Source organism: Hydra vulgaris, chromosome 12 (genome assembly GCF_038396675.1).
Source record: "Hydra vulgaris chromosome 12, alternate assembly HydraT2T_AEP".
Taxonomy (NCBI): Eukaryota; Metazoa; Cnidaria; class Hydrozoa; order Anthoathecata; family Hydridae; genus Hydra; species Hydra vulgaris.
Genome location: NC_088931.1, coordinates 31866360 through 31883313, shown reverse-complemented (window position 1 = coordinate 31883313; position 16954 = coordinate 31866360). Strand labels below are relative to the sequence as shown.

General features: G+C 24.8%; 1 protein-coding gene across 6 annotated transcripts in view; it reads left to right on the top strand.

Annotated features, from left to right (window-relative positions):
• The first annotated feature begins 2240 nt into the window (after window positions 1-2240).
• The window catches only part of LOC100207311 (neuron navigator 3), a 39705-nt gene continuing 24991 nt past the window's right edge, over window positions 2241-16954 (top strand). The window contains exons 1-9 of one of the 6 annotated variants that reach the window (XM_065812939.1): window positions 2341-2455; window positions 3371-3723; window positions 3877-5796; window positions 5870-6015; window positions 7265-7798; window positions 7918-8025; window positions 13052-13085; window positions 14510-14574; window positions 14673-14762. In XM_065812939.1, the coding sequence (XP_065669011.1) occupies window positions 3381-3723; window positions 3877-5796; window positions 5870-6015; window positions 7265-7798; window positions 7918-8025; window positions 13052-13085; window positions 14510-14574; window positions 14673-14762 (3240 nt within the window). In that variant the 5' untranslated portion in view covers window positions 2341-2455; window positions 3371-3380. Of the gene's footprint in view, window positions 2456-2583; window positions 2756-3370; window positions 5797-5869; window positions 6016-7264; window positions 7799-7917; window positions 8026-13051; window positions 13086-14509; window positions 14575-14672; window positions 14763-16954 lie in introns of those variants that run through there. The other 5 variants (XM_065812940.1, XM_065812938.1, XM_065812937.1 and 2 more) reach the window with 5 other exon arrangements.

Here is a 16954-nt window from a genome sequence, read left to right as displayed (position 1 = left end):
TGATAACTCAATCCAATGCTTATCAGGAATGGATTGCTGCAACAAGATTATTTAATGAACGGTTGCATGCTGAAATCCAAGGTCATGTTTCAGAAGATGATCCTTTCTATAATGTTGGAATGGAAGAAGCTCCTGCACTTAGAACTTCCTATTCTGGTTCGGCTCCACCTGCAAAGTCGGACATTGTCACTGAATGAGAAATATTTCAAAAATTCCCTGGGCTTGTTGGTGTGGACGTGCTGGAATTTTGGAGAGCAAATATGTACAAATTTCCTCTCCTTGCTCAAGCTGCTAAAAAATGGCTATGTGTACCTGCTTCCTCAGCATCTTCAGAAAGAGCCTTTAGTGCCGGTAGTGGATTCGTCTCTTATAAAAGAACAAAATTGCAGCCTGAACAAGCAGAAAAATTGTTGTACATTCAGCAAAACTACCCTAAGATCCAGATCAAAAGATGGTTTTTAACCAGTCAGAATGAAAAAAAGAATGGTTTGAAGAGGCTTCTACCAATGACTCTGAGAATTCAGTTTCTTCAAGTCAGGGACCTTCTACTTCAACTCTTACATCAGCAGTTGAAATGGATGACTAACTTAAATTGGTTCATTGCCTAAGTGGCGTCATTGGTCTATTTCACTGCTTAGAGTTTATAAAATTTGCCATATAGTGATTTAGTGATTTCAATAAACCTTGTCTTTAAGATTAAATTTTAATATTTTTCTTATATTAAGTCACAAGCACAAACCTTAACATGTTAAACATGTCAAGCCAACAATTTATCAAGTAAAACATTGTTATTTTTTGTTTTTAGTTGTTTTTTGCTTCAGCTTAAGTCTTAAATAAATTAAAAAATCAAAATTACAAATAAAGTTTTGTTTATTTCTTTTTTTACATTAAATAGTCAGTAATACAAGGCTGTGGCTACTGGGCTCGCCCCTTCCCCAACCCCCCTAAAAAGTTTGTCTTAAGAAACCCAATATCTTTCTATTAGGTATTACTGATATACATAAATGTAATACTCTAGCCTAAATTTTTTTAAAACTATTTTCACTTTCCACAGCTTATAAATAAAACATAAACATTTAAAAATTTTTTTCTTGATCGTGAAATTTTACTTAATTAATGAAAATGTGCGCGATTTTTATAATTTTACACTTTTACATTTCGCAGAAAGAACAAAGGTTTTAACATTTTATAGTTAATAACAAACTCTGAATAACTTGCTTTTCAACAACAATCAAGGGTTTTGTTCATGTCGTTTAAAGTTAAAATAACAATTTATTTAAAAAATGCAACAATATTTATTTAGTAAATAATTTTGTTGCTCATTGAAAAAATGTATTATTTGTGTATTGCGTTTCAGGTTTGTGAAGGTGAAATCATTTGTTAAATTTATGTGAATTCATTTGTTAAATTAATGATTTAAAATCATCAACAATGGCTTTCCCAGATTATTCCAGACTATTTGTTTTTTAGTAAACTTGTTGCTCTCACGTTTGGAATAAAGGAAAGCCCAATAAACCATTCATAGTTTTTTTTGTTTCCAGACTACAATCGCCGCAATTTTTTACAATGCATTTTTAATTGACACTAGTATAAAAATATAAATGTTTGGAGTTTGATCCATATCTAGAAATTATCTTAATCACTTAAAAAAAATTTCTCCCGCCCCTCTCGCTGTAATATAGATTATAAGTAGTTTTTGGTGGGAATGTTTGCTGAATAGATAAGTTTAAAAGAAAGTTTGTCTATATTAATTGTAAATCGTATCGTTTCTTTTTAAATTCCTTTTAATCCAAATACAAAAACTGGCGTCATAATGATACTTTTCAAAAATATGTTTTTGTTTGAAATAAGTCTTAACAAGCGCATAATATTATGTATGTAGATCCTTTCGGAGCTTACAAAAAACTAATAAATAAATTAAAGCCCCCATGATAATATTTTTCAGTAAAAAGTTACATAATACTTTTTCCTATTAACACTCCTTTTTGATCTTTTTTTTTATATTTCTTCCTTAAAGTTTTTATGTAAACACTTTCAGGTAATTTATAAAAGTAAAAACTTAAACTTACTTTTAATAAAATATAAGAAATAAAATTTTTTAAATTTTTTAATTTATGTAGAAAACTGTTATAACAATGAAAATAATAGTGGTAATCATCCAATTGAACTAAAGTTGTCTAATAAAACTCTTTATAAATATAGAGTAAAACATTCAATTGCAAAACATTCAAGTGCAAAACACAAAACTCGTTATTGTAAAACATTTTTCACAGAGACACTTAAAAAAAAATTTTTTAATATGAAAATTAAATATCTCGATTTTAATATTTAAAATAATCCAGTCTTATTTGGTTGATACGCACGCAATCTTTAATCCTGCGGGATAAGTAGCAAAAAAAAATCCAAGTGAGACACTGACAAACTTGGTGATGAAATACTGGTTGTATCAATTATAGTATGGTTATATGTTATTTATACTATATATACATATATATATATATATGTTATTTATACTAGTTGCATCGATCAGTTATAACAACCTACTTTTAATCTATATTTACGTTACGGAACCCGCGGCGTTATGTAATCTATAAGTAATTTTAAATTACGCTATAGTTAATTACGTTTAATAGTCACTATTACTATTGAATTAATAAATACTATCATTATTGAAGATATTACTATTGATACTATTATTATTAAAGATATTACTATTGAAGGTGGTAATAATATCGAAAAATTAAAATTTGTTGAGGTCATTATTACTTTATTACACATTATTAGTTGAGGTCTTATTTAACTAATTTTATATTATTTATACACATACATACATACAAACATACATACATACATACATATATACATACATACATACATACATACATACATACATACATACATACATACATACATACATACATACATACATACATACATACATACATACATACATACATACATACATACATACGTACATACGTACATACATACATACATACATACATACAAATGTATATGTATATATATATATATATATATATATATATATATATATATATATATATATATATATATATATATGTATATATATATATATATATATATATATTTATATATATATATATATATAATATATATATAATAAAGTAATAATAAAACATTACCATATATATATATATATATATATATATATATATATATATATATATATATATATATATATATATATATATATTATATATATATATATATATATATATATATATATATATATATATATATATATATATATATATATATATATATATATATATATATATATATATATATATATATATATATGGTAATGTTTTATTATTATTTTATTTAGAGTGAAACAAATGAACATGATAAAGAAAAATGAGTATTACCAGCTATGCTATTCAAATGAAAAAGTTGATAAAGGTTGTGAAAAGTTACTTGAGGGCCAAATGAGTTTAAATTCAACCTCCATTTTGGAATATATATTTGAGTGGGAATATATTGTTCGCAGAAGAGCATTTAGTGATAGACAATTACAAAATTCTTATAAAATAACTTCTATTTGTAAAATTTGTAAAGATATAAATATTGGCCTAAAGAAAGACATACCTTCTAAAACTTTTAGTGCTTCTTGCTGTGACATTACAAAAGAAAGCTTACTTTCTTATAAAAACTGTCAATCATTGGAAGTTTGCTCAAATTGTAAATTTTCACAATTAATAATGTTAAAATCAAACAATATACAGTTTACATGCTTAAACAACTCATTTTGTTTAAGAAAAAAGTATCACTCTACTCATTTTTCAAGGTCTCTAATTAATAGCTACAATTTTAGTAATACAAATATCTTTTTAGGTTGCAGTTCATCACATCATTATGAGATTTTAGGAAAAGACAGATTTTGTGATATGCTTAATAATCAGTCCACTACGTTTAACAGTCAATCCAGTCAATCAGTAAACTGTGAAAGATTTAATCAAAGTTATTTGAAATCAATAAAAAAAAATGAAGAAAAATATAAAGCTAATTATGAAACACAGTACTCAGTTTTACCTTCACTTTCTCCTTCTAGTTTACACAAGTCAAAATCGTCGCCACAGTTACAACGTGAAAAATCTGTACATTGTTCTAATAAAGTTATAGGATTAGAGCAACCTTCTTCTTTTGTAAAAACAGTATATCAATATATAGATGAAGATGTGTTCATGTTGAAGTATGCATCTACTGATTCTATTCAAGTTTATTCGAGTGGTTTAATGAGACATTTTCAAGAATTAAAACCAAAATTAAAATGTAGATACACTAAAGTTCCTCTGAAAAGAACTATTGAATGTGGTGCAAATGAAAATATAACTTTTTTTTCTGGTAGAAGGATTTCTGAAACTTCTGCTAGCATAATATCAACTTTGGCTTTTATTTCTCAAGAAAGTATAAAATCATCATTAAACTACAAAAAGGACATTTTAACTTCAACACACCTATATAAACTAAGAATAAAAAATGGAGATAGACACTGTATATTTAATAGATTAAGTGATTGGTTTGAGATTTTAGAGAGAAATTTAAAACCTGCAAAAAATGGCTTAAAACCATTTATTTCTGATCAAGATTTAAATTTAAATGATAGAAATCAAGCATTCTGTAACAAAAAAGTCAAGTTTAAAAAATTAAAGCATGCAGCTTTTTTTTTATCTAGAAAATCTCAGGAAAAAATATTTTTTTACAACAAATCTGTTAAAAGAAATATTTACAGTAATTCAAGTTTGAGTTTTCAAAAAAGCAACAATTTTAAACTTCAAAAATGTTGTGTTGACAAAAGCTCTTTACCTAAAGATAATAGTAAAATATCTACTTTGTTTTTAAAACATAGATTAAGCTTACCTCAACCTATTTCAAAATATGGTGAGTTATTTAAAAATAAACAAACCAAAATAAACAAATGTGATGAGAAAATGTCTACTGGAAGTATTGATTATTTAGACAAAATGAAAAGTGATTATAATGAAAATCTAGATGTGTTTAATAACAACATAAACAGTTTGAGTCAAAGTTTAAAGTGTGATGTTGATTCTTTCACGGCTAAAGATTTACTTTCACTGTCAAAGCAAAAAAAAAACTCTGATGAAAAAAATTTTCAACTTGATAAAAAAAAAATTGAAAAACATGATTTGATTGATCTTGGTTTACTTCATTGCAATTCCATGAATGAGAAATTAAAGACTGATTCTGTTAAAGAGCTTTCAAAAGATGATTTAGAAATAAAGAGAAGTAGAAAAGGGAGTTTTATTGGAAAAATAAAAAGAAAGTACATGGGATCTCGCTCATGTGATATAGAGTATTTTAAAAGTGGCCTAGATAAAAATGCAGGGCATTCTGAAGAAAGTGGATCTAAGTTTGGTATTAGGTATCATAGTGAGGTAATCATCGAAGAAGAAAGTAAAACAAGTCCAAAGGTTTCAGGAAATCGAAAATGGAAAAAAGATAGTAAAGAAAAAACAAACAAAACAACTGAATTACCTAAAGAATCAAAATTCTCAACTATTTTGTCTGTTTTTGAACAAGATAATTTGTCCACTGATTCTAAAATAACAAAAAATGTTAAAAGCACAACCAATATTAAACTTAAAAGTTCAGAGAAAAAATCAGTTATTGAATCAAAAAAAAAGGTGCTGTCAAACAGCCCCAAAAAAAGCTCTGTACCATCATTTCTCACTACATTTTCTCCACTTAGAGCACGAAAAAACTCTAATAATATTCCAGTACAGAAATCAGCAGGTGTGTATTTTAGTTTTATTTAATTAAAAAAGGCTCAGAATTTATTTTTTAATTTTTGAATCTTATATTTAAGAAGAATTAGATAATAAAATTTCTGCTAAAGAGAAAGAATTAAAGGAATTAAAAATCCAACAAAATCAAAATAGAACTGAAATTGATGAAGTAAAACCTCGTTCAGTATCAGCTAATGGATATTACAAGCCACATAAACATGTAATGGTATGTAAATATGTAAATATGATAAATAACTATGTACTATTTATATGAAATATATAGAGAGATAAAATATGTAGAGTGATGTTATTTGGTGTTTAAAATATTAAAAATTGCAAGCAAATACTTGGTATATACAACTGCTGTAAAATATCAACACAAATACTATTTAAAAGCTATTGCAAATACATCACAAAAGAAGGTTTTTAAAAAGTCATTGCCAATACTTAAAGATTTACTTGTAGCATATTTTGTTTATTAAATTGCAATAAAAGAAGTTTCTAGTAGGAATTTGTTTTAAATAACATTTCTTTCATCAAATTTTGTTTTTTAATTTACATGCTTAGCGACCTAACTAGAAAAAACCAGAATTTTTAAACATGCTTTTAAAAATAGTTTTTTTTTATTTTTTTATTGACTTTGTTTTAATAAATTTGATTATATTGGTGTTGTAAACTTGCCTAGTTGTTCTCCTAATTCTGGTAAATTCTCCTAATATTTTACCAGATGGCTGGTCTTCAAGAAAGTTGGAATTTAAGGTATAGAAATAAACTAAACAAAAATTAATTTTTTTAGAATAAATCTTTAAAATTTGTATTGATTTTTCTATTTGACAAGATAATTATGAAAATTGTTTTAGTAGAACACAGTTGACCAAAGTTTTAAACTGTATTATGTTATTTTGATGTGTGAGGTTTAAATGTAAAGTATAATCCTTGAATTTAATTTCAAATTTAATGTTATGTATGATTCTTGATTTGAATGTTAAATTCAATGTTAGTGATTTAACAAAAATTACATAAATAAAAAAATTTATTTTAAATGAGTTTAGTGATCTCTATCTACTATTTTTAAACTTTATAAAAAATATCTATTTTAGTTAAAATAAAGGAAATTGATTTAGGAAAAAATATATAAATTTTTTGGCTTATTTTTATTTTAAAAATAAAGAAAAATCAGATAAAATTTAATCTAAACTAATAAAATCAATTATTTGGAAAAAAAAAATTTCAGAATACTTAGAGATAATATAGCGCATTTATTTAAAAGTTGTAAATGTGTAATTATCAACTTGAATCAGTACTAAAATATGTTTATCTTTTTGAATTGTTTACTGAAATAAAATGTTATTACTTTGTGTTATTACTATTGTGTTTTTTTATTACGTGAGATAATGAGATATGTTAATACTGTAAATTAAGTAATTAAAAAAATATTTTGTCATAATCATATTTATGCATGACTTTTTATTAAGTTTGCAGAAGATAGTGAGAATGTCAATTTTGCTTCACAATCAAGTTCCACATTCTTAACAACTGAACATCATCTTAAAAAGTGTGTTAGTTCTCCATCTATTTTATCAAAGAGCAATTTTTTATTTGAACCCCAGCAAACTTTTAACTGTATTGATAACAAGCAAATTTATTCAAGTCCTTTAAAAGACTCTATTGAGTTGCTTGATAATAATTTAATAAAACAAGAATCTCAAGATTTTTTATGTAAAAGTTCTACAAACAATAAAAATTTATCTCATAAATGTATTGCAACAAATGCAAATATTTCACGTGTTATGTGCCAAGAGTCAAAACTATCAAATGAGTCATTTCAAAATTTTTTAAAAGTTCAGGACATTTGTTTTTCTGTAAATAGCAGAAATATTTTTGGAGAAGTGGCAAAAAAGTATGAGGGCTCTCCAATCACTAAAGAACGAATAAAGCATTTAGAACAATCATTGACACCTTTACTTAAGCAGCACAGTGTTGTAGAAGAGAATAAATTTCAAAGTCTGGTACATACTTTACTTTCATTCTTATATAGTATTTTGTTTTTAATTTTTTTTGCATTTTAAGTTACCTAATTTTATTTGATTGCCTAACAATTTTGTTTATTTAATTTATTTTTTGTTAGTCATCTTCGAAAATTGCCATGATCATCCCCTTTATGAAGGACACATCAAAAACTGGAGATGAAGGCTTTTCTAGTAAAAATCAATATCTTTTGAAAAGAAGCAATACGGTAATATATTGTTTAACTCTTTATTTTAACTACATAGAGTGGACTATTGACAGTTTTTAGTGTAAAAGGTCCTAAGATTAAAACTTACCATCATAAGAGTTGAAAACATTTTGAAGTTGCATTTCTTTTTTATAAACATTTTTATTTGCCTTCAAATTTGATTGTGTTTAACATAAAAGCACATAAAAGTTTCTTCGAAGTTCCTTAGAATTGTAAATTGTTCCTATAAAAAAAAAGTTTAATACTAGTATTAAAATGCACACAATTTTTTGGATTATCATGAAATAAGTGCAAAAAATTTTTTCCTTTATTTTTCAATAATCCAAAAATTTTGGTCTATCAAGAAATATGTGAAAATGATAATGTTAATGATGATGGTTATGATGGTGATTGTTATGATGATGATTATGATGATGATGATGAAGATGATGATGATGATGATGATGATGATGATGATGATGATGATGATGATGATGATGATGATGATGATGATGATGATGATGATGATGATGATGATGATGATGATGATTATGATGATGGGAATTTCATCATCATTTCTATAATCATCAAAAATCATCATTACTGTTATCATTAAAAAGGATTGTTTTTTAACATTTGGCTTTAGTTTTTTTCCAGAAAAAGATATGGTAATACTCAATCTACATCTTTATGTTCTGCATATATAAAATTGATTTACTGAATTCTTTCTGAGATACCAATTATTCCAAACTTCAAACTAAGCCCTCTATTTGATTTCCTGTATTTTAGACCAATTGTCTAAAATAATCCTAATAATCTACTTGATCATCTTGTCTTCTTTTTCTAGGCAATGCATACCATTAACCTTTGTGTCTTATGTTTTACTGTTTTACATTATAACACACTGGGCATATGCTAATCTATCTAAAAAAAAGTAAATAAAAAAATAAATTTTTTCTGAAATGATGATAATTAGTTAATAAAAAATATTTAGTGATTTTATCATTTTTCAAAAAATGCATACTGATGAGATTTCTTAAGTATTTGGTTAACAATATTTGCTTGAGTCTCAATATAATATTAAGACATTGAATACATTATTTAAAAATATCAAATACTGTTTTTAAGATCTTGAATCATTCTAGAATTGTTACAGTAAAATCTACTGTGGTATTGGTGTAGTGGCTCACCACATACTTTGTAAGCAAGAGGTACTTAGTGTTGCCCAACCATTTAAAAAATTTAATAAACCCACCAGTTAAGAATATATTGATGTTTTTAACTTAACAATAAAATTGCAGGATTAGTGAGTGTCAATTGACGTATTTAGAAATGTCAGTTATGTAATTTTTTATTTTAATCATATTACTTTTCAAGAATGATAAAAAAAGTACTATAGTATTATATAAATGAACTTTTGTGTTAATAATTTAGTAATTAATGGGTTGACATGATATCTGCTGTAATATTTTATGAAAATTAAACATAAACTCTTTCTTCAAAACAATATTGAATTATATTTAATTATAATATTTATTAAATTAATTGCAAGATTTGCAAGATAATCAATTTATCAGTGTCAATGTAGTTTTTCATATTTAAATATATTGGTTTTGAACTTATTTTTATGTTGATTTTTATTATGGTATAATAATGAAAATTTTTACATATAATTTTACTTTTACATTTTAAAAGATTTTAAATTAAATAAATATACATATATATAAATATACATATAGTTAAGTATTAAAAAAGTAGTATATACAATAAAAATAGATTATTATTGTAATATGTTACTATTATTATTAATATTATTGTTATATAAATATAAATATATATATATATATATATATATATATATATATATATATATATATATATATATATATATATATATAGATATATAAAATAATATAAAAAAAATAAAATAAAAACTTTTTTTATATGATCTTATTAGGTATATTAATTGATATTAAAATGTTTAATTAAGTTCAATACATCTAAAACAATAGAGCATTAAGTCTTTTTTATTATAGATCAGCATTTTTGAAATTTTTTTTTTTAAGTATTTACATGAATTTGTCTGTGTATTTAACAATTAATTACAGTTGTTTAAAATGGTTTATGTCATTTTTACAAACTTACAAATAAGTTTAGTGTAAAATTAATGAATTTTAATCTATTCAATAAATTTTTTTGGAAATGGGAAAACTTTGGAAAATTGTTGAAGGAAAATGGACAATGGAGTTTGTTGAAAATAGTATTGAATCTAACATAAATTTTGGGAAAGTTTCAAAATATATAAATGATGTTGAAACAAAAAGTCAAATAAAGAAGTATACTACATTAAATCATTTACATTTTCAAGATATTGGCGACTCTAATCATTTTAATGACATAGACCTTGATATTAAAACAAATACTGATGATGATTTTAAATATGGAAGTCTAGATAGACGGTTGCTTTCTCAAAAAAAGAAAAATGGTTTAATTAAAGACTTTTGCAATGATAGTCTTAGTTATAAATTACCAGAAAATCAAATAATGGCTTCAAAGAGCAGAGAGAGCTTGACCTTAGAGAAACCTGTGCTAAGTCGTTGGAGAAAAAGTTTTGAAGTTGTTAGCAAATCTACAAAAGATACCAATCTCAAGCACAAAGTTTTAATAAAGGTTTGATTTGAAGTCAAAAACTTTTTAGTTTTGTTTTAACTAAAAAAATTTCTGAACAATTTATCAAGTATTTTTTGTTTAGAGACAACCTCAAAAATCATACTTTGATCAGCCTTCTTCAGTTAAGTCTATTTTACAGTCTAATGGATATCTTCCAAATGTTGATACAAAAAATAAATCTCAGATCTTTCTAGATAAAGATCTAAAAAGTGTCAAAGGTGCTAATAGAAAGACGAAGATTGATAAAATCCTTTTTCAGCCATCTGAGTTTCTTAATCCAGAAGATAGCTCATTTAAAAATTCTCAAAAAGCAAACAAATGTAACGATACACTTCTTTTAAAAAACTCTTCTTCTGACAAACTATACAAAACTACTTTAAATGATAAATTTCAGGACTTGACTTTTGATCAATGTAAGTTGATCGTTCAAAAAAAATCTAATAGAAAAATTGTTGACAGTATTTCTGTAGCAAACTACAGTAATGATAATAAAGTTTTAAATTCTCAACCTGATATAAACAATAATAGTACATCTACTGGCTCGAATCTTGAAATTAATGAAATGACCAAACAAAGAAGCAATAGCTGTCCTGTTAAATTCAACTCTCAAATTATTGGTATTAATGAAGAAAATCAAAGTGCTTCATGTATTGTTGATTCTAATATAGATCCTTTTGATAAGTTTGAGATGGATAATAGTTTGGCATTAAAAAAAGAAGAAAATGTTGGGGAAAATCTAAAGGTGCAAACTAAAACTCAAAGATCAAATTCGACAGGGCATAGTCCTGATATCAAGCTTATGCTACAACACCTAATATGTGATATTGAGGAAGAAGACTATATAAGTTCAGAAGAAGATCCATCTAAAAAATCAGAATCAACATCAGTAAAAAGTTATGAAAATTTTAATCGAAATCTTGAGGGAATTTTGAGGTTACAAAGTATTAAAAAAAAAGAGATTGATCAACCTTTGCGTAGAACTTTAAGTAATGATGATGTAGCTGGAAAGTTGTTAAGAAAACAGCGTTTAACACGTAAAAAAGTAAGTTTTTAAGAAAACAGCGTTTAACACGTAAAAAAGTAAGTTATACAAAAGCTTATTCTCGAATCAATTGTTTTTTAAAGTGTAAAATGTTTAAAATGGCATGTTCTCTCAAAAAGATACATGAAAACCTTAATTGTTTCATAAATGCTTTTTAATCTGTATTACTTAATGTTTTTTTTTTCAGTACTAAATTTATTGATTCAAAGTTTTATAAATTTAAAATTTTCACATTCCTAAAATATATTTGATCATAATTTTTAAATAAATTTAATTAGAATATTTTACAATATTTTTATTGTTATATTTTGCTTATTATTATTGTTGTTGTTTTTATTATTTCTATAAATAATTTATGTTATTAACTACAATAAATAATAATTTAGGTCTAAATTTTCATTATTTATGCAAGAGTATATGGGCAAATAAAACACATAAATTTAATATAACCCTGTTTTTTGATTAAAGTTTGCCCTAATACTAGAACAGAAACAACAACAAATCATAACAGTATTGAGTGGAACAAAAAAGTTCACTTGTAAAAGAATTGTAAATAATATGTAGAATTTTTCTAAATATTTTTATTATATTATTATGAGTACAACTGAAAGTTTGTTAAACTGTTAATTTTTATACATTCACATATTTTGGTTTGATGTTGTGACTGTAAATTTTTTTCCCTGTAATAAAATGTGCATTAATAAAACTGGTTCTCTGTATTATGCCTTAAAAAGATTAATATACTTTTCATTCATGGTGGTCTTAATGAAGGGATATGTTTTACTAACATTTCAAAATGCATATTATTGACCTTCTTGAGAAGTTAAATGTTTAGCAGTCCCATCAATAAGCATGCATTTGTATGCTTGTTGATGGGAATGCTAAACATGGCGGTACAAACAAATAGTTTAATCATTTCCACTGCCGTGATTTTTTCTAAATTATATATATATATATATATATATATATATATATATATATATATATATATATATATATATATATATATATATATATATATATATATATATATATATATATCAATATCTGCTAATTAATCATATTTAAGAATAAACTGTTATTACTATTATTTTTAGTATAAAAGTTTTTATGTTTTTGATTTTCTTGAGTTACTCTATGTTACATTTTTTTTTTAATTCTTTAAAGTAGGAACTTTTAAGAGTTTTAAAAAAATATTATTAACAAACCCTATGTTCATAGATTCTCTATTATAATAATGTTATTGTACACATTTTTACTCAATGGTTTATTGTAGATCATTTACATGAGTTTTGTGAACATTAAAAAATATATTTTATTGTTTCTTTTAAATAGATTGCTTCAGGAGAAATTAGTTTAAAACGAAAACGTAAGTTTTAAAAAAAAAAAATTTATGATTTTTAATTTGTAAAAGGGAGAGTGGGTAAAATGATCAGATTTTTGATATTTTAAAAATCTTAAAAAGCTTGAATCCGTCAGAATTTTAACACTTTATTTATGAACTTATAATAATGATACTCTACATATAACACACTGTGAGTTTTATAAATTTATTTTTTTCATTTTGAATCAACATTCAATGATCAATTTATTGAATATTTTTCTTAACTATATTTATTTTGTGTTGTATAAGATAATGTATGGATACCAATAAACAAATATATATATATGTTCAGATAAAATATATATATATGTTGTTTTACATAATTCATTGAATTGTGCAAAACAACAGGAGTTATGCAAAGTATCAAAGAGTGCATGAAAGTAATAATGTATGTACTAAAACCTCTATCTCTATTTTAGTATAAAATCAGTGATCCTTTACCAGTATATAATTATGCATAATATAACGATATATATATGTATATATATATGTATATATATATATGTATATATATATATATATATATATATATATATATATATATATATATATATATATATATATATATGTATATATATATGTATATATATATATATATATATATATATATATATATATATATATATATATATATGTATGTATATATATATGTATATATATATATATATATATATATATATATATATATATATATATATATATAAATATATAATACTGTGTTTAAGAAACAATACAGGTGATATGTCATATTGAAGTAGAGATATGTGGAGGCTTCGTAACACACATCGACTGAGGGTCAGGAATAAATCTATATATCATTTAGAATTTTATTTTTATCCTTAAAATTTTAAGGATTTTTTGCAAATTTTATTAGTTTCACATTAGCATAAACAAACGATATTCATACTATTCCTGTAAGCTACATATTTTCTATTAAATATCTCATAAGTTACCTATGTTGTATTTTATATCTCATGTAAGTTGCCTATATCTGAAAGTTGTTTATCGTCTATTTCATACCTCACCAAGTTACCTATCAAGCTACCTAAATGAGATAGGTAACTTACAACCTAACTTACAGTTATTGTGATAAAATAGTCTAAACAAATGAACTACAAGCAACAAACATAAAAGACAATCTTTTGAAGGAAAAATGTATTCTCACTTGCTAATGGCTCTGCTTTTTTTAAATTCATTTTTTAATTTTACAATTTGCTAAAATGTTTGATTCAAGGATAAAATTTAAAAATCAAGAAAGTGTTTGGTTATTAAAATCATAAAACTAATTATTTTGCCCCACTCTTCCTTTGTATTTATTTTATTTAAATGCTATTCTTCTCATAGTTTAATTTTTTTTTAATGTCTTTTTAAAAAAAAAAATACTACTTGTAGTGTGTTTCATCTTTTAGCTTCAGTTATTTGGGCAAAAGTGAAGAACATGGAGGTGACTTTAGTAGTTGACTGCGATTACCAGGTGCAAATAAAAGTTTTTAGTTGAGTATGTTTGTACAGTCAATTTGAAAAATTAGAATAAACTTTCAGTATTGTAAAGCAAATTTTGTTTTAATTCAGAGATTTATGCAACTAAAGATAGAGAGCTTTGAAGTACGACGTGTTAATACTCACAAAGACATAGAGGAGTTGGCTGTTGACACATTTATAGTAAGACTGTTTAATAAAGTAGATTGTTCATCACTTTTTTATTTGATTTTTATGTTTTAAATCTAATAATTGATTGTTTTTAATGGATAAAATTTACTTATATCAAATTGCATAAAGACAAATTTGCATAGAGCTTTTAAATGAATAGATATTACCCATTTATAGCTTGGTATAACATTTATAAATATTTATTTTTTGCAAAGCTGCACAAAAATACACAATTTTTAGACTTTTCCAAGTTTTTACAATAATAAGTGTAAGTAAGCAGTGCTGAGATTCTACATTACAAATAGACAAATGAACTAGAAGGAAAATATGTATTGAATTTTTCCTCTTAAACATATCCTTGCATAAAAACTTGCAATAATGATAGTCAAAACTCTAGATACCAATGTAACAAACTACTAAAACTGGAAGTTTAGGATTGATCTGTAGAGAATTTTGTAATGGTTGGATCTGTAGAGAGTTTACAAAAATAACTTTTAATAAAAATTGAATAAAATGAATCATACAAATTATCACTTAACAGGTAATCTGTTAACTGATAATTTTATGGACAGAATTTTTTTTCCAATTTATTTTGTTTACTTGATTTTACTAATTATTGATTACATGATTATTGATTTTATACCAACCCCCATACAAAGTGTTAATTTGCTTTGTACGACTTGCTTTGTAAAACAGAAAAGCATGTGGTAATTTTTTAGATTTAAAAGCTATTTTCCTTCAATACTATTTAGCTCATCACTATTTAAGATTATAAAGATCATTATCATATATTATTTACACATGCGCACTTACTTTTGCATATTTAGGTCCATTCTGTCAATAAATTTTGAACACTTTAATTTAAAATTTCAAGAATCCAAACATTTTTTTTCAATAAAAAAGAACTATATATATATATATATATATATATATATATATATATATATATATATATATATATATATATATATATATATATATATATATATATATACATTTAAGATCTTCGCTTCCAACAAGACTGCAAGTAACCACTATTAGAGTTGAAAGTTACTGGAGAGGAAAAATAAAGTTTATAGAGCAAGATAACAATTGACAGATGACTTAATAGATTGCAAATTATATGAATCAGGACAGCAAGATGAAGAAAGCAAATTCCAAAGAACTGATGTTCGAGGAAAAAAACTAGACGAATAAGAGTTTTTGGAGCACTTAGCAACAGTCACAGAAAAAGGATGAGACTTAATTGAATGACAAGTAACACGAGAATGGATTTTAGTAGATGGCACAAGAGACGCTAGCTCTTTAGAGTGGTGCCTATCTTTTTTCTACTAATACTGTTATTTGTAGAAAAAAGAAAAAGGAGAGAAAAAATATGATAACGTGATAATGGTTGGAGGTTGGCTGCAAGAGCAGGTTCAACTATGTTTACAATGCGTTTTTGCACCTTATCTAAAAGAAATAGGGCATCATTGGAAGATCAACCCCAGATATGGCAACAGTATTCCATGCAAGGACAAATTTTAGATTTATAGAGATAAAGAATTGAATCGCAGTAAGATAGTGTCGAGCACGTTAAAGAAAAGAAACCTTAGCAGATGCTAGTTTTGCAATGGATTTGATATATGGTTCTCAAGAAAGATCGGAAGTAAGAGTTAATCCTTGAAGATGAAGGGTAGATGACTCATCGAGTACATTACCATTCATAAATATAGGAATATCTAAATTATTGCGATGACAATTGGCTGAAAAATATTGGGTTTTATCTGAATTAAAGTTCACTAGCTACTGTGAGCCCCATGCTGTAGCAGAAGTGAGATCCTTTTCAAGCTCAAATGCCCCCTCCAAGCAATCAGAGAGTGTTGGCTTTTTATCAAGACAAGAATAAATGGTTGTATCATCAGCAAACAATGCCATCTTAGATGTAAGAATATCTGGAAGATTGTTAATGTAAATTAAAAAGAGTATAGGGCCAAGGATAGGATCCATATTGATGATCAAAAAGTTATTAGATTCAAGATGAGAGATTAAGTGCTTGTTAATTAAAGATTCAAAAACCTTGATAGGAAGAAGACTAATGGGACAATAGTTAGACAAGTCAGATTGTGTATATATATATATATATATATATATATATATATATATATATATATATATATATATATATATATATATATTGACTTACATGGGGTTTACATTAATAT